This window comes from Rattus rattus, chromosome 7 (assembly GCF_011064425.1).
Source record: "Rattus rattus isolate New Zealand chromosome 7, Rrattus_CSIRO_v1, whole genome shotgun sequence".
In the NCBI taxonomy this organism is placed as follows: Eukaryota; Metazoa; Chordata; class Mammalia; order Rodentia; family Muridae; genus Rattus; species Rattus rattus.
In genome coordinates this window covers 86,498,228-86,521,486 of record NC_046160.1, presented here as the reverse complement: position 1 = coordinate 86,521,486, position 23,259 = coordinate 86,498,228, and the positions used below count along the sequence as shown (strand labels likewise).

General features: G+C 43.1%; 1 protein-coding gene across 1 annotated transcript in view; it reads right to left on the bottom strand.

The window, feature by feature from the left end:
• Nucleotides 1-16,859, bottom strand: part of Lrrc9 (leucine rich repeat containing 9) — a 72,972-nt gene extending 56,113 nt beyond the window's left edge. The window contains exons 1-12 of the mRNA XM_032909121.1: nt 16,836-16,859; nt 16,463-16,681; nt 15,531-15,671; nt 14,800-14,863; nt 14,197-14,267; nt 11,980-12,162; nt 10,064-10,219; nt 6,730-6,911; nt 5,791-5,922; nt 3,334-3,510; nt 2,888-3,002; nt 1,194-1,326 (exon numbers count right to left, since the gene is read on the bottom strand). Of these exons, the coding sequence (XP_032765012.1) occupies nt 1,194-1,326; nt 2,888-3,002; nt 3,334-3,510; nt 5,791-5,922; nt 6,730-6,911; nt 10,064-10,219; nt 11,980-12,162; nt 14,197-14,267; nt 14,800-14,863; nt 15,531-15,671; nt 16,463-16,681; nt 16,836-16,859 (1,597 nt within the window). The remainder of the gene's footprint in view (nt 1-1,193; nt 1,327-2,887; nt 3,003-3,333; nt 3,511-5,790; nt 5,923-6,729; nt 6,912-10,063; nt 10,220-11,979; nt 12,163-14,196; nt 14,268-14,799; nt 14,864-15,530; nt 15,672-16,462; nt 16,682-16,835) is intronic.
• Between the last annotated feature and the right edge of the window lie 6,400 nt (nt 16,860-23,259).

Genomic DNA, 23,259 nt, shown 5'->3' with positions numbered 1-23,259 from the left:
TAGATGGTAAATATGAGGTTTGTCTAATAACTGTAATGAAAAAGAATGATTTGAAAAGTATCCATTTTTTTCTCAAGTAAAGAGGCCTTGATTTAGCAGCCAGTTTGTGTTTCTGATGATATTTAACTACATGAAGCCAGTTGACAGCTTGCCGTGACCCATCCCAGCAGAACTGTGGTCTGGATCCTGTTATTCTCAAAGAATCAGTAAGTGTTGCTAGCCCAAGGCACCAGGCACACTAGGCAGGCATCCTGCTAAGATGCTAAACCTCCTATCGTGACAGGTTTTCCCTGCTGAGGACAAACCAAAGTTCTGCCTACCTGACGCTAAGTCAGTCAGAGAGATAACAGAATGAGTGCCCTTAACCCCTAGCCTGATTGTCTGTCTGTCCTCTTTACTGTATGCATTGATACTTCATTCATATTTATACTTATTACAGTAACTACAACTTTTATTTAATTTTGTGATTATTGATATTTGCAGGCACTATGTAGGGAAAACTGGTTTACAGAAAACCAGACAGTGCCTGAGATACAATAAGCATTTAATTAGCACATTGTTAATGAGTACATTCTGAAGAATGATGAGTGGAAGGGGAGGCAAGAGAAGGCTGTCAGCCTGTAAGTGCTTCCAAGGTGTTTTAGAGGTTGGTTCTTGTACTTAACACTGCCATCTATGTAAGTTGCGGGAATGGCATTTACTAACTGAATAAGCTACCACACCCTTTGCCTCCTACAGAACAATAATCCGCATGCCTTACAACTCCTGTCAGGCTTTCTCATCACCTTACACTGTGATGACTCAGAACAAGTACATCCAGTCTTCCTGGCTGCCCTATCTGATTATTTCACATACAAGCCAATTCTTTTTCCTTTCTCGTGAAGTTAGCATGTGCATACTTCTGAGTTTACTCTTATGATGCAACGTAAAGACAGAAGCAGCCTCTGAAAAGCATATGCAAGTTGGGTGAAATGTCTGAACAACAAAGGATCTCCCTAAGGCTGGCCTTAGCGGACAGCGAGGCTGAACTGACAGGGGCATGTCACTATTGGTGAGTAAGCCACATGACAACCTGGACAGTGTCCCTTGGATTGATAAAACCAAGAAAGCAAATGATCCAAGAATGCAGGGATGGAGGAGCGGGGGGGGGGGAAGGGGGGCTTAAGACGACTTCAGACGCACGCAGTCTTTACCGTGTCTGTAGAGGTCGCTCTCTGATGGGCTTTTCTTCTCCTCCTTATACTTCTGCTGGAGGAACTCGATTCGGGGGCACTCACACATACTGAGGCTGTTCACAAGGGTAACAGCTTCCTTTCTGAGAGAGGGCTGCACAGGAGAAAAAAACCATCTGAGGGCTCTTTTTAAAGTGTAAAATCAACAGCATCCCTGCTTGGCCAAAGTCATCTACAAAGAGATTACCTCCAGGTGCAGGTTCATTATGCACTCATTTAAATATTCAAAATTCACATACAAATAGGTCTATACAAATGTGCTAAGGAACAAAATTTGCTCCACAGGGAAAACAAGCCAAAGTCATAACCAACGTTAGCACTGCATGGTGCCGGGTTCAACAGCTTTAACAAGCACATCTGGAAAGACTCTTGCTAACTCCAAAAGGAAGGCCCTGTTGGGGCGAGGTATTGCATCTGTAAAGGATCCCATTCCTTTCGGGTGTATGCAGTACAGTCGACTTTTTTTTTTCAATTGTGCACAGACATCTTAGTTTTGTTGCAGCTAACTTCACTTCTTCCAAACTGTATCATTATTACACAAAGAGCAAAGAGAATCACTGTTCTGAGTAAGGAACCTAGATCTGTGAGGAGAGATTATGAGATTCCAAGTATGGGACTAGAAACTAGCAAAGTCTGTAACGCTGGGCTACAGCTCCTTATCAGGAGGTGCAGGGGAGTGGGCTGCATATGTTGGAGCTCAGGGATGCAGCGAGGATGCAGTATTAGCGGTGAGGAAAGAAATGGTGGCAGATGGATGAAGCAAAGAAGTGCAGGTCGACAGGAGCCGGATGTAGATCGCTCCTGAGAGACACAGCCAGAATACAGCAAACACAGAGGCGAATGCCAGCAGCAAAACACTGAACTGAGAACAGGATCCCCGTTGAAGGAATCAGAGAAAGGACTGGAAGAGCTTGAAGGGCTCGAGACCCCATATGTACAACAATGCCAAGCAACCAGAGCTTCCAGGGACTAAGCCACTACCTAAAGACTATACATGGACTGACCCTGGACTCTGACCTCATAGGTAGCAATGAATATCCTAGTAAGAGCACCAGTGGAAGGGGAAGCCCTGGGTCCTGCTAAGACTGAACCCCCAGTGAACTAGACTGTTGGGGGAGGGCGGCAATGGGGGAGGGTGGGGAGGGGAACACCCATAAGGAAGGGGGGGGGGGGGATGTTTGCCCGGAAACCGGGAAAGGGAATAACACTCGAAATGTATATAAGAAATACTCAAGTTAATAATAATAATAATAATAATAATAATAATAATAATAATAATAAAGAACAGTTTGGTCACAACCAGCTGTCTTCACTAACAATTCTGAAAGAAAAAAAAATGGTGGCAGAAAAAGGAAATAGAAAGCCTGGTGGCAGCTAGAAGGCACAGCCAAAGTGAGGAAATGGGATGTTTTCAACATGGAGTTTACAGGAGTGTTGGAGGTTCGTGTTGAGTTTAAAGCCAATTAAAGAAGGAGATTTCAAAGTCACTAGTAAAGGACTTTGAGAAGAATCAAGTCAAAGCAGACAGGCAGAGCGAGCCATGGAGGACTCCTGGGAAACAGGAGCAGAAGTTTGCAGTAAACAGTGATGCAGTAAACAGTGACACACTGGACCAGGGGCAGCCCATGAGTGTTCTGGGTGAGAGCGTGTGCTACCTTGCTTGTGTCGCTGTCTTTGAATCCCCTCTCAAGTATTTGTAGCAGATGCTTTTTCTTTACTGTCACTTCAGGATCAAAGACGTAGAAGAGGCACTCCAACATCTTTCGATAGCTCCTTAGGAAGAATAGAGGCAGAAAGAGAGTGAGAGTTAATGCCACAAAAGCATAACCATTGCTAAGTTAACTGTACACCATGTGAGAGTTTCCTGTTTCCAATGTCATTAAAACCTCCAGTGCTCCTACCCCACAATCAGAAAGAGGTTCAGGGTAGATGAATCGTGAAGTCATCTTGACCATGGGAGAAGCAGGACCAGACTACATTTCCTAGCAGGGTGCATCTTTTATATGTTAACCTTTAAGACAGGAATATTCATATTCTCTCTTCCTCAAAGTGAAACAAGGGCAGGCTTTTTACAGTCACTCATTACAGAATTGATTCTTACTCCGAATCTTGTAAGTCCTCTAGATCCAAACACTTTTGGAATTTCTCTTCAAATTTCAGTCTCAGAATACGGTTGTTGACTTTAATGACACGCTTGACTTTCACCCCTGTGATGCCGTATGCTCTGAAGTCCCAGGTGCAGAAACGTGAGAGAATTAGTTCATAGCAGGAATTAAACCTATGTGGGGATACAGAATACACACATAAAGCAGAACAAGAGATTGCCCTCAAAATGCTGAAGGAAATGACGCCCGTGCCATAAAACTCCTAGGTCCTATTTTGTGATATTTTTCCTAAACATACTTCATCAGATCAAGGTAACTGCATTTGTGTTCCAATGGCACATTTGATCGGAAAAGGTGCTAAAATTTGAAACACAGTAAAATGTGTTTTACTTTTATTATCTGTTATCTGGTCCTTCTACCTGAAGACAATGTTGACTGAACAGTCCTTCCTTCCTATGGTGATTTGATTACCTTCAGTGTGGCCATAGTGCCTGCTGCCTTCCTGCAGGTTAGGCCTTCGTCTTTTCTTTCCTTTTTTTCTGGTTCCCTGAAATGATTCCTTTTTTAAATTTTCATTTACTTTACGTTTTTATGGTGTTAAGGATTGAACCAAGGACCTTCTGCCTGCGAGGAAGAAGCTCTTTGTCACTGAGCTATTCCCCAGTCTCCAAAATAGACTTGGAAAGTTTGCATTTCCCCAGGAACCAGAATTATGGCTCTCTTGTTTCCACTGTCCTTAGGTGATTTTATCTGGCATGTATATAAGTATGTATGTATGTACATATGTATATATGTATGTATTCATACACAAATAATCATTTCTACCCAAATGTAGCTGTAGTACCCAGATTTTAATATCCACTGTTTTCCAAAACACCAGTGTAGATATGTAAAGGGCCTTTCAAAGCTAATTCACTCAGCCCCTGGCCCCAACCTGTTAGAACAACAGGAGTGACAATCTCCACTCTTTTTCACCCTCTAGCATACCTGATCACATCTCACACACATGCTGAATCAGACCCTGGGTCATCATCAACACTGGTCACTGTCTCTGGGTCTATCCTCAGTTAGGGTACACAGTGAGAAGGGTGGTGTCCACCTCTCTCCCAAGGCTTTATATTCCAAAGGGAGTGGACATTCAATAATAAATAAAGCCATGAATATAACAAATGCTAAAGAGTGAAGACTTAGAAGAGAAGAAGCCTTGGGTGAGGAGCACTCAAGGAACCTTCTTGAAGCTTCAGAGATCTTCCAGGGAGAAAAGCGATCTGAGAACCAGAGGAGGATGTAGCAGCTTTGAGCAATGGCTGGTCGGCTCTCTGCTGCCCTCATCTGGCTGTTCTTATAAAATTACAATCTTGTCTTAAAATGCACAGAATGAACATTAAAACCGGAAGATGGACCATTTGACCAGGAAGCAAATGATCCTTTATAAGATACATTTACCCTGTAACCATTGGAATGGATGTGAGGGCTACAGTCACAGAGGGACGCTTCCTCATGGGTGGTTTGAGTCCCATATCTGAATTCATAGCTTAGAGCGCCTTACAAGCAAAGGCTTTATCAATGCAGGAGGTGACTAACAGCCCAAATGACCTCTGTGTTACATGTATGACCCAGACCATGGCAGATCCTTCCCTAGGCCCTTAGTCTAACACACGCAACCTGTCTCTAGAACTCACTTTCTTGCCAGAAATGACAGGCACTTCAAAGTAGGTTTTGATGTAATTGTGCCTCCTTGTGGATCAGAGATTGTATTACACAAGGAAACAGTAACAAACTGCTTTGTTTAAATAATGCTTACAATAAGCCACGTGGTGTCAGACTCCAGGAGTTAGAACCAGCAGAGCTGACAAAGTTGGCCTGGACAGAGTCTCACTCTTACCTTGCTCAGACCGTTTCCAGGCTGGCTGTGATACAGGGAACCCCACAGCCTGGAGTCTGGCTCTGTGCACCTTCTCCCACACCCAAGGGCCATGAACCATTGACTTAGCTTAGCTCCCAAACGGCTTCCCCTTCGACTACAGGCCTGCAGGACAGCCAGGAGGCCTCCATAATGTCCCCCACCCAACCCCTTCTGTGGCCAGCAGTGCTGTGGTGATCTGCCCTGCTCTAGTTTTCAGGCAGAATTCAGAATCCAGGGCTGTTTGCCCAGCAACTGCATAAACATCATGAGGACAACAGTGGGCATAAACCCTTAAAATCTTTACAAACTTCCCATTTACTTTTCCTGCTGACTGGCTAAGAAGAATGGGTGATGAGTGACCCCGCTGAGGTGTCCGGGGCGTGGCGATGATGATAAAGTAGTGAGACAAAGTTACCGGTGAAAACTGCTTGACAGCAAAGTGTCAGCAGATGAGTATTCAGGTAAGAACTGTCTTGAAAGCGATCCCTGGCTCGGGATCGATCTTAAGTACAGTTATCTTGGAACCCTACTTAAAGCTCAGGTTTACCATTCATCAGCTCGAGTGCCTTCCTCAAAATGGATGTTCCCCACGGTCTCCAGCTCCGTGAGCAGAAACGGGGTCAGTAAGCCATGGCTCTTCTTCTTCTGTTTTACTTCAGTACGATAAATTGCTTCAATTCTACCAGAGACAAAATACACAAAATTCATTGGATATGAAATTCACAGACAGCACTGAAGCAAAGCCGTCTGTTCATGGGCTTCGTGAACGTCAGCATGGAACCTGCGTTTTACTATCAGTTACATCTCACTTCCAGGGGATGAGTAACACGAGTGTTAGCAGTTAGACCCAGAACAAGATATTCTGCTCTGGCAGTGAAGGCCCCACTGATAATGTTACCCTCATGCAGAGTATGGAAAGCTGAGACTCTCCTCGGTCTAAAAGCATGGCTGCCATATCCTAGACAGGCCATTTTGTCTTCGTACACCAAAGTATTCTCAGCACCACAGCAGGACTAATAGTGCTTCCATCTGGAGAGCTAGAGGGAGTGTCGCCTGCATGGAGCAATCCCCCACCTCCAAATGCTAAATCCTGTTGTTAAGATCATTACAAGGGCCTAGCAACCCATTTACCCAGTGTTCCCACAAATGAAGGAGCAGTGTGAACAGTAAGAAGTGAGGTGTGCCTTGCTGGTCTTATCCACTTGCTGGGTTTCTCAACTAAGGAGCACACAATTGCTTTTAGTTTGCAGACAGAACCAAAGATGTGACACCATGCGGAGGGGAAGAAGCCACTCTGCTTAACTGAAAATGGCTTCAGCCAGAGCCCAGCTTTGAGTGGGCCAGCCCCTAGGAACCCAGTGTGCCAACACAGTTCATGTTCTGTTTTCTCCCATTTAGCAAAGGAATTGAGCTCAACTCTTGACATCCAACATGGTTATTCTTTCCTGTTATCAATCAGACTGACCAGACAGTTCAGCAAACATACTCATGTAGCTTCTTGTTCCAGAACATGACTCTGTCATCCAGGGCATTCAGCTTGGTCAGTATCTTCTGCTGCAGAACCGATTCCTGTATGACAGTCTCACTATTCCGGGCTTTCTCGGCCTCTGGTGCAGTATCACTCTGCCCTTTGCCAGAGATCTTGAGTTCAGCCAGTTCCCGTTCTAACTGTGGAAATCAACGAACCAAAGAGCAAATTAAAAATAAAACATGGGGCCTGGAGAGATGGCTCAGCAGTTAAGGGCATTGACTGCTCTTCCAGAGGTCCTGAGTTCATTCCCAGCAACCACATGGTGGCTCACAACCACCTGTAATGGGATCTGATGCCCTCTTCTGGTGTGTCTGAGTACAGCTACGGTGTACTCATATATAAAATAAATACATAAATCTTTAAAAAAAAAATAAAACATGCTTAAGGCAAGGCCTCCATTCAGATTTCATTTTGTGGTTAGATCTATTAGTCAGTTTAAAAGGTCAAAGTAGAAACCCAGGAAGCCCAAGCTTTATAAAAGCCAAATAGGCGGCTTCAACCTTGGTGCAAATTCAGCTAGTGTCCATTGAATGAGTGATGGGTTTAAACGATGAGGGTGGCTGTCTCTTCACTGAAAACAGAACATTAAAGAAACAGGCCGTGAAATGTTGTGTTTGCTTCGTAAAGCCAAGGTGAAATTACCATCAATGCTGGTCTGCTTGTGAATAAAACTTTACACTTCATATAATGTAATTTCTAGCATAATAGCTATTCAGTGTTTCAATTGTTTAAAACTATGTATGGAGAGATAAACCATAGAAAACACACAAAGGAGAGACAGCATTTTCCTTTTGCTTCAGTATCTGACCAGCCCAAAACTACACACTGTCAGATTTTAATATTTTGGGGCTTGTTGTCCATATTAGGCTTTTTGGCACGAATTGGGATATTTAAAATATTGCTTTAAATATTGTTTATCTTATTTACCTAGCCTTTGTGTCACTCCCTTAAAGTCTGAGACTAGGGCAAATCTTTTGTAGGACTTAAAGATAAACTATAATGCAAAACATTTGCAAACAGAAATGTAGTAGTTAGTGATATTTCTTCACTAGTTAGCTGTAACTGGCTGCTATAACCAAATTACATATTTAAACAATGCATGCAGTTTATATAATATATATACCATTCCTTGTTTGCTGATTTTAATTAATTGAATTAATTAGTTGAAGTTTGAGGTGCACCCAAATTTGAAACTTTGGACATATTTTATTCAGATAAGGGACATTGAGAGTTCATGTAAACATTCCAAAATGTGAAAGCCTCCAAACTCTGAAATCCATTTGGTTGTAAAGCATTCTAGGTAAGAATGGAACATTATAAAATGGATTTTGACATTTGGTCTTTCTGTGGTTTTTAATCAAATAATTTAAATTTAATTAACATTGTACTTCAAGAATCTCATTCTGATTATAAGACAAAAATATGCTCAGTTGTAGAAAGGGCCATTAAATATATTTTTAAACCTATGTTCCATAAACATTTTATTTTACTTTTTTACTTTTAAATCTATGGGTGTGTGGTTATGTGTAATGAACAAAGGCCCCGTATGAAGGCCAAGGAAGGCGCTGGAGTCTGCCAAGTACCTCAGCTGGCAGCCAAGGTTCACTGGCCTGGACGTCCCCAGCTCTAAGAGGAGCAGCACGTGTTACCATGGTTACCCTTTATATGTGCCCTTGGGACTGGGCCCAGGTCTTCATGTTGTGCAGGAAGCACTTTACCTACTGAGCCATCTCCCTAGCCCATGTTCATATTGTTTATGAATAATGCCTTGTAGCACAGCAGCATCTCACTTTTTTGTTTTGCAATTGAACTTACGTCCCTTTTCTCTGCAATGTCTAGTATTTGGCAGATTGAGATCAGCTAAATCAATCCATTTACATACTATTCTTGATATTTTGTCATTTAATTTTATCCCCACTGACACTTTTGGTAGAGTGCAAACCAGAGCCCCCCGCTCCCCCGCTCCTAAGTACCTTGACAGCTTTCTAGCACCATTTGCTGAATCCACTGTTTCTTCGTGTTTTTGAGAAGTTACAGAAAATTTTACACTCACAAGGTTCTGTTTTCAAGTAAATGATTCTTAACTTTTCAAGATCTACTTTTAATAAAAGTAATCTAATTATTCTGCATAAAAAACACACACTACTAAAATAGAGTCTGATTTAAAGTTCCCCATTATATACCTGTGAGTGTGTATACCTGTGTATGAGTGTGTATATGTATGTGTATGTGAGTGTGTATGTGTGTGTATGTATATGTGTATATATGTGTGAGTGTGTATGTATATATATGTGAGTGTGTGAGTGACTGTGAATATGTGTACATGTGAATGTATATGTGAGTGTGTGTATGTTTGTGTGAGTGTGTATGTATGTGAGTGTGTGAATGTGTGTGAGTGTGTGTAGGTATGTGTGTGTGTTTGAGTGTGTCAGTGTCTATGTATGTATGTGGGCGTGAGTGTGTATTAGTGTGTGTGTATGTATGTATGTGTACGTATTATAAATGTGTATATGTATGTATGTGTGAGTGTGATATGTAAGTAGATGTGTATGTATATGTGTGTGAGGTGTATATGTGTATGTATGAGTGTGAGTGTGTATATGTGTTGAGTGTGTCTGTGTGTGTATAAGTGTGTGTGTATGTCTGAGGTGTGTGTGTGTATGAGTACATGTGTTTGAGTGTGTGTGTTGGTGAGTGTGTTTGTGAGTGTGTGTGAGTACGTGTGTTTGAATGTGTATGAGTGTGTTATGTATGTGTGAGTGTATGTGTGTGTATAAGGGGTATGTGTGTTATGTATGTATGTATGTATGTATGTATGTATGTATGCATGCATGTGTGCAGGTATACGCATGCCACAGGACAGGTGTGGAAGACAACCTCAGATGTTGGTCCTCACAGTCCCCCTTGTTCGAGACAGAGCCTCTGTTCAATACTGCATAAGTCTTGTCTCTGCTTCCCAGTCTCACTTTAGAGGCACTGTGAGCACTGACACAGGCTACCCCGCCTGGCTTTACATGGGCATTGGAGATCAGAACGGAGGTCTCATACCTTTAAAAAATTATACATAGAATGCAGCTCAGTTAAATATCTGGAACCAAAGTATTTTTAGAGTAAACCTGACTCAAATCTCAGTATTAATCACACACACACACACACACACACACACACACACACACACACACACACACACACGGTAGGAGTGAATGGGCAATAGAATTAAGGATTTACCAGGTTTTTGGATAATTTTCCTACACTGTGACCAATAAAATTTTACATGATTAAATCTTACTGTTTTCTTTGCAAAGTTGAATAATTTTATCCGTTCTTCCGGTAGCTTCTGTAACTTGCATTTCCTGTCATTCAGTTTTTCAAGTTCTTCATTCAGATGTCTCTGAACAGTTTTTATTCTCATGTTATAATACATTATTTTTTTCATTGCTGTTGACTGAAGGTAAAAAATTAGACAAAACAAGTTACAGGAAGCTGTGTTGGCTAGTTTTATGTCAACTTGACACAAGCTAGAGTCGTTTTGGAAGAGAGAACTTCAATTTAGAAAATGTGCAGCCAGATTAGCTGGTGGTATGTTTTCTGGATTGGTGATGGATATGGGAGGGCCCAGGTCACTGCGGGCAGTGGCCCTGGGTGCTATAAGAAAGCAGATAGAGCAAGCCATGGGGGACAAGCCGACAAGAAGCACTCCTCCATGGCCTCTGCATCAGCTTCTGCCTCCAGGTTCCTGCCTGACTTTTCTGGGAGATAAATTGCAAGGAGTAAACTGCAATAAACTCTTTCCTCCCTAAGAGTTTTGATCACAGCAATAGAAATCTAAGCTGTAGCTATCTGTGGAATTCTGTAAACGTAACAGTTCTTTATAAGTCTGCAAGTTTGCCAGCTCCATCAGAAATGCTCATGCAGACAGAGACATGACAGTGCTGCAGGATTTTGTATTTAATTTATGGTATGACATAAAATCCCAAAGAGCATCTTTATTTTTAATATGTGAGCATGCGGCATATGAATGTCTATTTCTAAGATTTCCAGTAAAGAAGTCACAGATACAATTTAACTTATTTAACTTATAAAGCAGTATGCTTAGCTAAAAAGACATAAGACTGGAGCAAATATTAAACCACATTATTCCTACTTTATTAATTCAGGGAAAACAAATTTAAAAGAGTTAAAAGTAAATGTCATATTGAATATAATTCACTTTTTAAGAGCCTGACCTTCTCAAAAATTGCCATCGCCCCCAATCTGTGAAACAGTGCTCTAAGTGAACTCCTTTTAGACTGATAATACCATTAAATTATCATTCTAATGTAATTATCTCCAACCTTAAATTTACTTCACTTAATAACCGTTCACCTATTAACTCACAATAATAACAAATTGATTAAATAGCCCATTATGAATATACAAGTTAAATGATGCCTGAGAATTACATTAGTCAAAAAGAACTGGCCAGCCAGTCTAACCAAAAGATCAGTTCCTGGTTCAGTGAGAGATTCCCTCTTGAAAAATAGGATGGAGAACATCAGAGCAAACACCTGACATCTAGTCATCTAGTGCGTGCGTGCGTGCGTGCGTGCGTGCGTGCGTGCGTGTGTGGGTGTGTGTGTGAAAGAAAGAAAAACATTGGAAAATGACGTCTCTTGTTATTTTAAATGTTTGGGGTAAATGGAAAATCCAATACAAATATATGTGAGTCACTGACAGGTAAAGGGATTTCAAATAAATTCTTAAATCTCCGACACCATCATGTATTGAGGATTAAGTAGCTTAGTTTACCAGACAAAATAGAGGCTATTAGGTTACATCTCCAGCAGCAAGGTGCTCACCAACTTGCTTGTACTCCTTTAGTTCTGTCCAGACATACTTCCTATGAAATTCAAACTTAATTTCTTCCATACAGGGGAAAAGATTCTTAAAATATTACATTTAATTTGTTCTAAAATAATTTTAAGAATCGTGTATCAAAAAATCTATTTCCAACATCAGTTTCCCCATTTGTGTCTGACCACCGAATTCCAGAATTAATGTTATAATCTGTATACTTTTAGGTGAAACATTCTGTTTGTGGAAGGGGCAAGAGCAAACAGGAGACGAGAACTGACCACATATTGACAGCCCTATGAGGACCCAGCCAGAAAGCAGCCACGAACTACACCAATGTGAGCCACAGATACCTCATGCAGCCACACTTACATCCGCCAGCTCCTTGATTTGCTTTGCTGATACGTCAAACGTGTCAAGTCGTTGAAGAGAAGGCAGGTGATACAACACGTGGGTGGAGTAGTTACACAGCTGACACACTGGATTTGATTTATACTGAGGGTCATTCAGAGATAAATCCTTTAAGCGAGGGAGCTTGGTCAAGTTAGTAAGTTCCTAAACATCAATGAGAATGTTCAGTCAGTGAGGCACGCTCACCTTGAGAGGAAGTGTTTTAACACCTAAGATCACAATCCAGTGTACCACTCTAACCGCACACCTAAGTACGCATGTCAAAGTGATCCAGATGGCCGAGATGCTACTCTCTCAGGAAAGCACACGTTAAATTCTGAAGAGAAGCTCAACCTTGGCTAAATGGCGGACCACACAGCTATGCATTTTCTGTGCGTCCCAGCTGCTCCTAACCAATAAACACGAATTCTGGTTTACCGCTCCTGAGGGACATCTGTGATCGCATTATAATAGCCCCTTGCTGAAAAGCAGTGGCAGCTTCGTGTCGTCTACCAAACATGCCACACTGAAGATTCCATTAGCCTTTTAGTCCCACCTCCCTGTGCTCTTGTGCTCACCATGAAGCTGAGCCAAACAGCAACGCTGACTTTACTCAGTGCATGCGTGATTTCCTATCTCCATGTTCTCATGAATACACTCATCTCTCCCTCTTAGAATGGCCACTGCCACTGCCCAGAAGAGCCACTTCCAGTGCCTGTTAAAATGCTTCTAGCCTTTCCTATTGATTAGCTCCTTTGCAGTTGGACTAATTGGGTAGCATTTTACTCAAATTTCTTCTTACTCATTCCACTGCCTTGCAATACTCTTCAGCTTTCTCTGAGTTAAAGAGTATCTCTTTACAGTGACTGAGTTAAAATCACCTCTTACTCCATTTTCTCTTGTACTCTCACAAGCTGTGCTCGACCGTGTACCCTCAGTCTCACGTTGTCAGAATCACAGTGTGAGCAAGGCCAGGCGGCACAGGAGTTTGACAAGAGAGATCCAACTATAGCACATTTAAGAGTGCTCCAGCAAGTTTTGCTGCACAGAGAGCGGACTGAGGGCGGGGAAAAGGGAAGGAGGATTGGCAAGGTGACTCAGCAGGTAAGGGCGCTGCCAGCTAAGCTTGATCCCCGATCCACGTGGTAGAGTGAGGGAACTGACTCCTGCAGGGTGTCCTCTGCCTCCACATGTGTGTCACGGCACACACACACACACACACACACACACACACACACACACACACACACTAAAACCAGGGAGGATTGTGAGAAGTCCCCCCCCCCCTCACTAATGTAGACCGGTAATGATAACGCTGCTAACCAGGTTGACAGTGACCCAGGCAGTAAGGCTCTGGGCATATTTCGAATGGACAACAAGATTTGCTCACAGAATAAAGGTGAGATATGAAGAATAATAGAGGTAAAAAAGGCTGTAAAATTTTTTTCTTAACTAGAAGAGTGGGAAAAGGATTTAGAGAGTCAGAGACACCTGCAGGGAAAGAGGGTTTGGGGAGGGTACAACAGTTGGAGCTCGTTAAGAGACATCTGCAGTTCAGAGGCGACAACAGGGTCAACAGAGGGACCAGTTGAGCAGTAATTAGAGCAGGTGCACTCGCAGTCCGAACACAGGCTGGGATTATGTAGAGACTGAGTATGAACAGAAATGGTGAAGAGCCCCAGGACTCAGAGGGGGCAGTCCACCTTTACAGATGCTAGCAGGGGCTGAACCCCCAACAAGATGAATGTAGCCAGAGAGACTAGGACAAAGTTCAGAGGAAGCAGCATCCTACCGGCCAACTGAGGAGTTAGCTTTTTGGTTCCGAAAGGATCAAGTCCTGTGACTAACCGAGGAGATGCCACTCAAACTCCCTAGAGCAGTGCTTCTCAACTTTCCTAACGCTGTGACCCTTCAGTACAGTTCCTCCTGTTGTGATGGCCCCAACCACAAAATTATTCTGTTGCTACTTCATAACTTCAATCTTGTTACTGTGGATAATATAAATCTCTAATATGCAGCCTCCAGAAGGGATCGCAAAGCATAGGTTGGGATCCACTGCCCCAGACCACCAGGAAGCACAAAGCAATGAACTCAATGCAATTACTCCTTGAAGGAGGACTGTTTGGTGTATTTTCTGGTCTATACAGTTCATCGTAACTCAGGCTAATAAACAGAAATCAATCATTTAGTTGAACATACCTTGAAAGAAGTAATTTGATTTCCAGAAAGGTTTAGTTTTTCTAGTTGTTCATTGGGATCGAGACATCGACCTTTCATTTGAAAACAAAATTAAAGAAACGTTAGGAAAGAGGGCATAGCTTGGTGGCTGGGTGCTTGTCTAGCATCTAGCATACCCAAGGCCACGAGTTCAATCCTCAGCGTTACGAAAAATATTTAGGTTTTTTGTTCTACCTTTTGTTATATACCCTGGCACATTTGTAAGTCATGGGTGACCATTGTCCCGGTGTTTCAATAGTATCAACGACACCACTGCTTCATTAGCAATAGTGATCAATGGCTGAGAGTTAAACACCGGAACCATAGATTTAAAGTTAGGGAAGTGGCGGTGGATCTGGGAAGAGATGGGTGGGTATAAATATGATCAAAACACAGTGTAAGAAACTCTCAAAGAACCAATAATGTTTTTAAAAAGACCCTCATAGGTCAATAGAAAGAACCATGATCTAGGTAAAACTGTGTGCAAAAGTAAAACTGCTTTTCAATGGCATGGAGTCTAAGAGACAAATCTAAGCACAGGCTTTTAAGATGCCTTAGCGCAGATTCCGTGGGAAACATACATACCAATGCTGCTTATTAGGTTCCCCGCAAGGTTGAGGTCTTTTAGATTCTTCAAAGTCTGCAAGCCCTGAAAGCACAGACAATGCGTACCTTTAAAACGTCCACTCTGATCAATCTTGTTATTTTCTTGGGTGCTTGGAAAGTAGAAACCATGTGCTTCATGGGCCCAGAGGAAAATGGGTCCAATGAAGCCTCCCCACCCCCATATCAATGGAGAATTACTAGAAGGAACAGAAAGGAGTGAAGGGGAAGATCAGCGCAGTGAGTGGAGAGACAATACATCACATGGCTTCTCAAACCTCGCTTTGAAACCCTTGTAACACCAGCCGTGTTGTGAAGAAAACGCTATCTACACAGTAGTTCCTCTTTATACTTTATTAAAAAATGTGTGTGTGTGTGTGTGTGTGTGTGTGTGTGTGTGTGTGTGTTTTGCTTGTGTGTATGCTGGGTACCACAGAGAACAGAAGAGGAGAAGAGGGTGTTGGGTTTTCTGGGACTGGAATTACAGAAGGTTGTGAGAGCTATGTGGGTGTTGAAACTGGGACCCAGGTCCTCTGGAAAAGCAGCCGTGCATTTAACCTCCAAGCCATCTCTCTACCCCCAAGGTATTATTTTGACAATAATAATTATGCTATTAATCAATATTTTTAACCCTTAACATTGTATCTTAGACACTGGTTTTAATGCTATAGCAGTAAAGTGACTTTACATGGAAATTATCCAAATTATCTCACCTCGATATTTCTTATCATGTTGTGGTTCAGCCACAGAACTTCCAATTTTATTAACTTCTCTAAATTTTCTATTTTGGAAATTTTATTGTAATATAAATATAATTTTTCCAAATTTCTACATCCGTGAAGGCCTTCAATTTTCTGTTGAGAAGGAGATTGAACAGCGTTACTTATTTCATGTTTGACTTAAAGCAAGTTTCGAATAAATACCCAGAAAATCAACTCTAAATTAAGAAAAACATAATTTCCCCATCTAAACACAGCTATATTTAATTTTGTATGTTTCCTTTAAATGTTGACCAACTACATCTATCTGGTATTAACATAATCATATGCATGTGATTTTATGGGTGGTGTGGTTTTATTTTTTTGATCAAGACCATCTAACACATTTCCATAATTTTCAAAGTCTAATATTTAATAATTATAAAATATTTATGAAGGTCTTAATAGCTTTCTTTAAAAGTCCCCTAGTGCAGAATATTCATGTTTGATGATTTTATTTGTTCTGAAAGAGGTACAATAGACACCTTCATGTGTAACTGCTCTCTGTTGTTGAATTACTTCTCGGGTATAGAATTATTAGGGTAGGGGCTTCTGAGTTCAAAGGTACGTACATTTCTAATTACCCATGATAAATTTTGTAGTGTTTCTTTCTTAAACACACATCTAACCATTTAGTGTCAGGGTGAATCAGTTTTGCTAGAAAGCAATACTGACTATGACCTGAATTGATATGTTTACCCCCCTAAAAAAAACAAAAACAACCCTTATGTTTTAATTCATTATTGTTTTCACTCTGTACATATTTTTATCCTTGCCCACTTATCAGTTTTGATCCATACACACTGCACATATTTTAATGAGCCATTTTTCCAACGTTAAGAATTCAGGATTAGATGCACCTCGTGAGACTGTCTGCTTAGACTTACCTCTATGCAGCACTCAGCAATCCAAAGTTCCTTAAGCCGTAAGCAAGTCTCTAGCCCTGAAATTTCCTTTATATCTTGAGCAACAATTGTAAGACTTGATAAATTATGAAACAGTGATAATCCAACTATTCGGGGATACCCTGAAAAGAACATCTCCAGTTTTGAAGTATCTGATCCTTCTTGTCCAACCATCTCATAAGATAAACCATTGCACAGGCACTGTTTTAAAAGAAAGAATTTGAATTATTATCTGTTTTAACTAGCTTTTTAAAAACTGTCTTTTGACAGCACAAACTAGAAAATTCCCTCGGAACAGATACCGTCTCAGAAGAGAAAGCTGGATCGCTCTCCAGACACCTGTGCCTCCCGTCACCCAATAAGAGGATCTCCTTCCCATCAACCCTCACAGCTCCAGGAAGGAGAGTCAGAATGTTCTGCTCAATACTCTTACAAATATGGCTGAAAGAAGGGCTCGGACTCACCAGTTCTTTAATGATTTCACCTCGATTAAAGTGTTCACTTTCAATCATCTTCCACTAAAACAATGGTCACACTAATATATCTATTAAAGAAAACAAAAGACGGAGTTCAGTCCTGGAGTCGGGTCAGGCAGACTGAGAAATCACGTTACCGCCGGCAACTGTGGCGTTTTCTGGTCCCTGATTACAACTAGACAGCTAGGTAAAGAAATGTATACCCGCACAGGCAAAGGCTGACCTCTGGAAACACCAATGAAGTTGTTTCAAGATGAACCAGACATCGGATTGGGAGAAAAGCCATTTGTACAAACCATGCCAAAATTCAAGACACCGGAAAGAGAAGCTTTACTAAGCTAATTTTTAAAAAGATGTAATGCTGTTTTCAAACTCAGAGCGGCAACTGCATTCTCGATGCTGCAGTGCTTACAGTAAAGCACCTGTGGATTGGCACTCAGGCCTGGGGACTGGGGACGCTGTCCCACCTTGATGAAGCTTTGCCTTGGATAAGGACCCTCCAAAGGTCAGGTGTCGTCAATACAAAGTCATCACGAGGTAGAGTGTCTAAGAGGCCCTGAGGGTTCCTTCCCCAGAACGGTGCCTGGTGTCCAGCACCAGCCTCACAGATGGGGTTCTTTCCCCTTTTCCTCTTCCACCTGCCACATGGAGATCACACCAGATATCTGATTCCGGTGCCTTGATCTTGGGAGTTCCCAGCATACACAACTGTAGAAAACAAATGTCTGTTGATTCTATCTGACTCTGGGCATTTCATTATAGCAACATGAAACGGACTAAGGCATTGAGCCAAGAAGAAGAGGAACCCCACCCAGCTAATTCCACAAAGCAAAATGCAATCAGAAAACTACCTCATTTGCACTGATGTCTTGGGTCAGTTTAGCTGTTTCCCCAGTCACTAACCTATGTATCAAAGACCTAATAGATACCAGATGACAAAGGAGGGGAGAGAGCGCCAGGTTGAGCTGGTGTATGGAATCTGGGCAAAGTACTGAATACATAAGGTGAAGCATGAAGGAATCTGAGTCACATGCATTGGAGGGAGTAGCAGTCAGAACACAGGCTAAGGATGCTTGGGATATCTGCACGACAACAAGGCAGATGGATGGATGTGATGGACCACACTGAAGACCAGGCAGACTAACGGGACCTGCAGTCAGAGGAGTGCTGTATGGCTGGACCTCTGTTGCTCATTCCTTCTCTGCTTCCCATGGCATCTTCACATCCAGAATACAACAGTGCTACCGTGTGGGTCTTCCTTCTCCCTGGGCTCACTGTCCACCAGCCCATGCGGATGAAGGAAGCAGAGTCCAAACGGTTTCAGATGGCCCATGAGTTGAACGGTAAGGTAGTAATGACATACTGGGGCAAGCTTTGGGGAGACGGGGAGACAGACCACCTTTACTTGGGGTGAGATTCAAGGGTCCAATAAATAGGGGAAGTGGGTAGGGTTATCCAGGGTGGGTAAAGGTTATTGGTTGAAGGCTAAGGACCTGAGGTGCCTCATTAGCATGGGGAGACTTTCCAGGAATCTCAGGTGCTAGCTGTCTGGGTTCTTACTGGGAGAAAAGAAGCTGAACCTGTAATCTAACAAAATCTGCATGACATTGGCAGATGGGGTGTGTGTGTGTGTGTGTGTGTGTGTGTGTGTGTGTGTGTGTGTGTGTGTGTGTGTGTGTGTGTGTTGGGGATGTTGAACTCCCTAGGCAAGCAGAGAAGGAGAAGCCCTGCTGACAAACGGATTCTGCCACTTTGCCCCAGCTCAGAAGCCTATCTGGATAATGGCAGACTTTAACCTTAATTAGGAAGAGAACACTAGCAGTAAAGGAATTTAGCTAGAAAATACTTGAAAGCATTTAGCTGCTCCATCAAAGGACCTCATGTAGATACAGGCCATAGTATCTGATCCCTAGATTTACTCAGAAGGAAGACCAAGTAGAGGAAGGGTTTGTAGCCTTACATTGGTCTAATGTCTGTGGGAGCTGAAGGGAGGGCTATCTGCCCACTACAATGCAAAGGTCCGAGCCAATCTCCAGGACCTCCAAAGACACCAAATAAGTACCCAGATAATCTTAATCTATGCCCAAGATATCAATTCTGGAAAGAACTACTCTGCTTCCTCCTAAATGATTACAGACATTTTGTACTAATTTTGGACTTTCTGACTTGTACCTCTTTTCCCCCAACCCCCTTCTCCAGTAGCTGTGTCACCCTGCTTCCATGAGATGTCCCCTATAATCTCTGGCATTTGCACACTTGGTTCCCAGTTGGTGGATGTGAGGTGGCCTTGCTGGAAGTGTGTCATGGGGGGAGGGGAGCAGGCTTTAAGGTTTCAAAAGCCATGTTAGCCTTTAGCTAACTCTGCCACTATGCTTATCTGTCGCCACACTTCACTCTGTGATGACTACATTTGGAGTCAACTAAAGCTTAAACATCTGGACATTCCTGTAGAGTTTTTTTCCTTCCCTTGATTGATTATCTGAGGTGGGAAGACCCACCCTAAATCTAGGCTAAGCCTTCTGGTGGAGGAAGAAGGCTTTTTGGTTTTTGCCTGCTCTCTCTCACTCTCACGGACAAACCCATTTATCCTGCAGCTGAGGCAGGACTTTGCTGGCATTAGAATCCTATTTCAATAGGGATTCCAACATAGACTGCAGACCGGCTGAGCTGTCCAGTCAAGTCTTCAGTCAGAAGACAGCCATTCTTGGACTAGCCAGACCACAGCCACAACTTGTAGTCACTCTAATCAGTTCCCCTTCACACACACACACACACACACACACACACACACACACGCACCGACACGCACACGCCAAGACGCCACACGCACACACACACACACACACACACACACACACACACACACACACACAATCAGTTCTCTTCACTTAGAGAACCCTGACTAAATAGGCTCTCAACCCTCTGGAACCACAAGGCCACAGTAAAGCCTTCCTTCTATGGTTGCCAGTGCAATGCCCTTCCTCTTCTACTTCCTCTTCCTTCTCCTTCTTTTTCTTCTCCTCCCTTTCCTTCTTTTAAGTTTCTTAGTTAATCTTTTATATTTATTTTTTATGACTCATACTTAAGGTTTGTTGTTGCTGTTAAAGGTACTCTGTTGTGGGGCTTGAGATTCATTCAGTGGTTAAGAGCACCTGCTGTTCTTCCAGAAGACTGGAGCTCCATTCCTAGTCCCCACACTGGTGGGCTAGGAGCTACCCCTGCTCTGCAGATCCTGTTCCTCTGGTGTCTGTAAGTACCTATTCACTTTGCACACATCCATACACACAATACGAATTAAATATAAAAAAGAATCTTAAAAGTCCAGCTGGGATTCTGATTGAAGAGCGCATTACAAAAGTGTCCTATAGGAAGGGTGTGACTTTTACAGAGCTGAGTCTTCATAAGAACGAAGCACCTCCCTTCATACAGTCAAGAAGACTACATTTTCTGGGTGTATGAACTTGCAGATTCTCAACTTCATGCTACCCTATCAGCATCAATGCCCCATTAGACAAGTAATCTTCTAACTCAGTAGTTAATTAACAATGCAAAATTGAATGACAGCCCCCAAATCTGCACAACTACATCTGAGCTCTGAGAAGCTGTTCCCCAGTTACAGGGGCGACCATTTCTGTTTGTCCTCAGCTCCTTTTCCTTTAGAATAGGATGTAAGACAAAATCCAGGGGTCCATGAGAGCACCCTAATAGTCACCGCCCTTCTGGAGCCTTCCCCTGTTCTCCCTAGCTTCTCCCCTCCCCTCCCCTCTCTCCCCGCCTTCTGATGAGCTTGTCCTGTCCTCTCCTTCACAGACAACAGGGCTGTCATAGGATGTATTCCCTTCAATTTCCTTTCTCCTTAAAGACACATCCCCACCACCCCTTAGGACTTAGAGCTCAGTAGAAATGTTCATTTTGGGGCTGAGAGAGCTGGCTTAGTGGGCAGAGTGTTTGTGTTTGCTTGCAAGCATGAGGATTTCAGTTTGGATTCCCAGCACCCATGTAAATGCTGGATACCTGCAATCCAGGCCTGTGAGTGGAGACAAAGGGCCCAAGAAGTTGTGGAGTAGGAGTGTGGGAGTGGTGGGATAGGGGTGTGGGAGTTATGGGGTAGGAGTGTGGGAGTGGTGAGGTAGGGATGTGGGAGTTATGGGGTAGGAGTGTGGGAGTGGTGGGGTAGGAGTGTGGGAGTTGGGGAAGGTTTGCGGGGTCTGGCAATTAGGCTGAATTGGTAAGCTCTGCGATTAATGAGAGACTGTCTCAAAAAATAAGGTGGAGAACAGTTGAGGAAGATTCCATATTAGCAAGCTCTGATTTCCACACACCTTTGGGTGAGCACGCACCCCCCCATACATGTGTGCACATGTCACATACAATAAATAAAGTCTTCATTTTGACTAAGAGGCATCAGCTTTTCTGCATGGGTCCACCTTTTCTACCTCTGTTAGAGACTGCTCTGTGAGTCCTCCATCTTTCCATAGGGCCTCCTTTCCTCTGTGAGTACCAGCTTCCCCTATTTAGAAAAGTCCTTTCTATATTGCATTAAAAAACCCAAATAGCAGCTACATTTCACACTTTTACAAAGAACTTTCTAGACAATCAGCAGCAACAATTTACTCCATTCAGTCCTCAACCCACTGTAATGTGAAAGCAAACACTTCACGCCACACTTCAGCTTCTACTTACGGTCAAACGAGATCAACAGTAAGGAACCTCCAGATTACCAAAGGCAGTGGACATGTTTCAGCGCTCAACTTGACCTTGACATGACCTTGAGCAATGCTGATTACTCTTAAAATTTCTCCTCGGTTTCTCTCAGTCTCCTCCCTCCCTCCGTCCCTCCCTCCCTCCCTCCGTCCCTCCCTCCCTCCCTCCGTCCCCCCCCTCCCTCCCTCCCTCCGTCCCTCTTCTTCCCCTCTCTCCCACTCTTGTGTATGCACATGCAGGTGTAAACGCTGGTGTGTGAATCCGAGTGTGGAACCAGAGGAGACTCTCAGGGCCATCCCACAGGTGCTGTCCACCTTGACTCTCTTTTGGACAGTGTCTCTCATCTTGATGGGAACTCACCTGTTAGGCTGGGTTGGCTGGCCAAGGAGCCCCAGGAATTGCCTCTCCAGCACTGGAATTACATGCCATGTACATGCCATGTTTTATTTACAGGGGCTCTGGGATGGAGCTCAGGTCCTCTTGCTTACAAGAAAAGCGCTTCTGAACAGTCGCCCTAGTCCTCTACTTGTTATTTTGCACTAACGGCTTCCTTCTTGGTAAAAGTCACTCGTCCTTTATGTCCTCTTTCCTGTGCAATAAACTCAAAAGCCCACGAGGAAAGCTCCATATAGACATGACCCAGGTACCTCAAATTCAGTGTGTCCTAGGCTGAACTCACCTTTCTAACTACTGTTTCCCCTTAACGAATGCTTTCTTGTGCCAAAGGACAAGACTATCCAAGCCCTCTTCATCCAAGTTGGAAACTTGAGACTCACCCCCATGCTTTTCCCCCATGCTCATTCCTCACCAAGTACACACACGCACAAACAGACATACACACACACAGACAGACACATACACAGACATACACACACTCAGGCACACAGACATACACATACACAGAGAGACACACATATACACACACAGACACACACAGACACACACACAGACATATACACACACACAGAGACTCATGCACAGACATACACACAGACAGAGACACAGACATACACACACATACACAGACATATACACACAGAGATATACACACACACAGAGACACACAGACATACACACACAGAGACACATACACAGACATACACACAGACACACACATACACACAGAGACGCAGACATATACATACATATACACACACAGAGTGTGTCTACACACACAGACACACAGACACACACACACGCACACACACACGCACAGTTCTCACACTTCCTCTCCACTCTCCGCCATCATGCCCCCTCTTGTCTCACCACCTACCCCATTCTCTAATTCACGGGAGCAGCCAGCCTCCTGAGAGGTACACTTGCTTATGCTATCCCTCTTGGAAATTGTTTATGTCCACCATGTTCAGACTCACGCCAATCTCTTAAACTCCTGGTCAACCGGAATAGCCATACAACATTCTAGGACTGGCCACAACTCTCGTCCTGTGAGAGCTGGCATGGCTGTACTTTAGCACCTAACTTCTTCCTGTCTTTGAAATCTCCTTGACTTTATACTCCACATACCCTTAGAGTGCACTGCGACTTCTTCAAAGGCTTGCATCCTCTTTGGTCTTATTGTAAACACTCTCTTTCATGTGG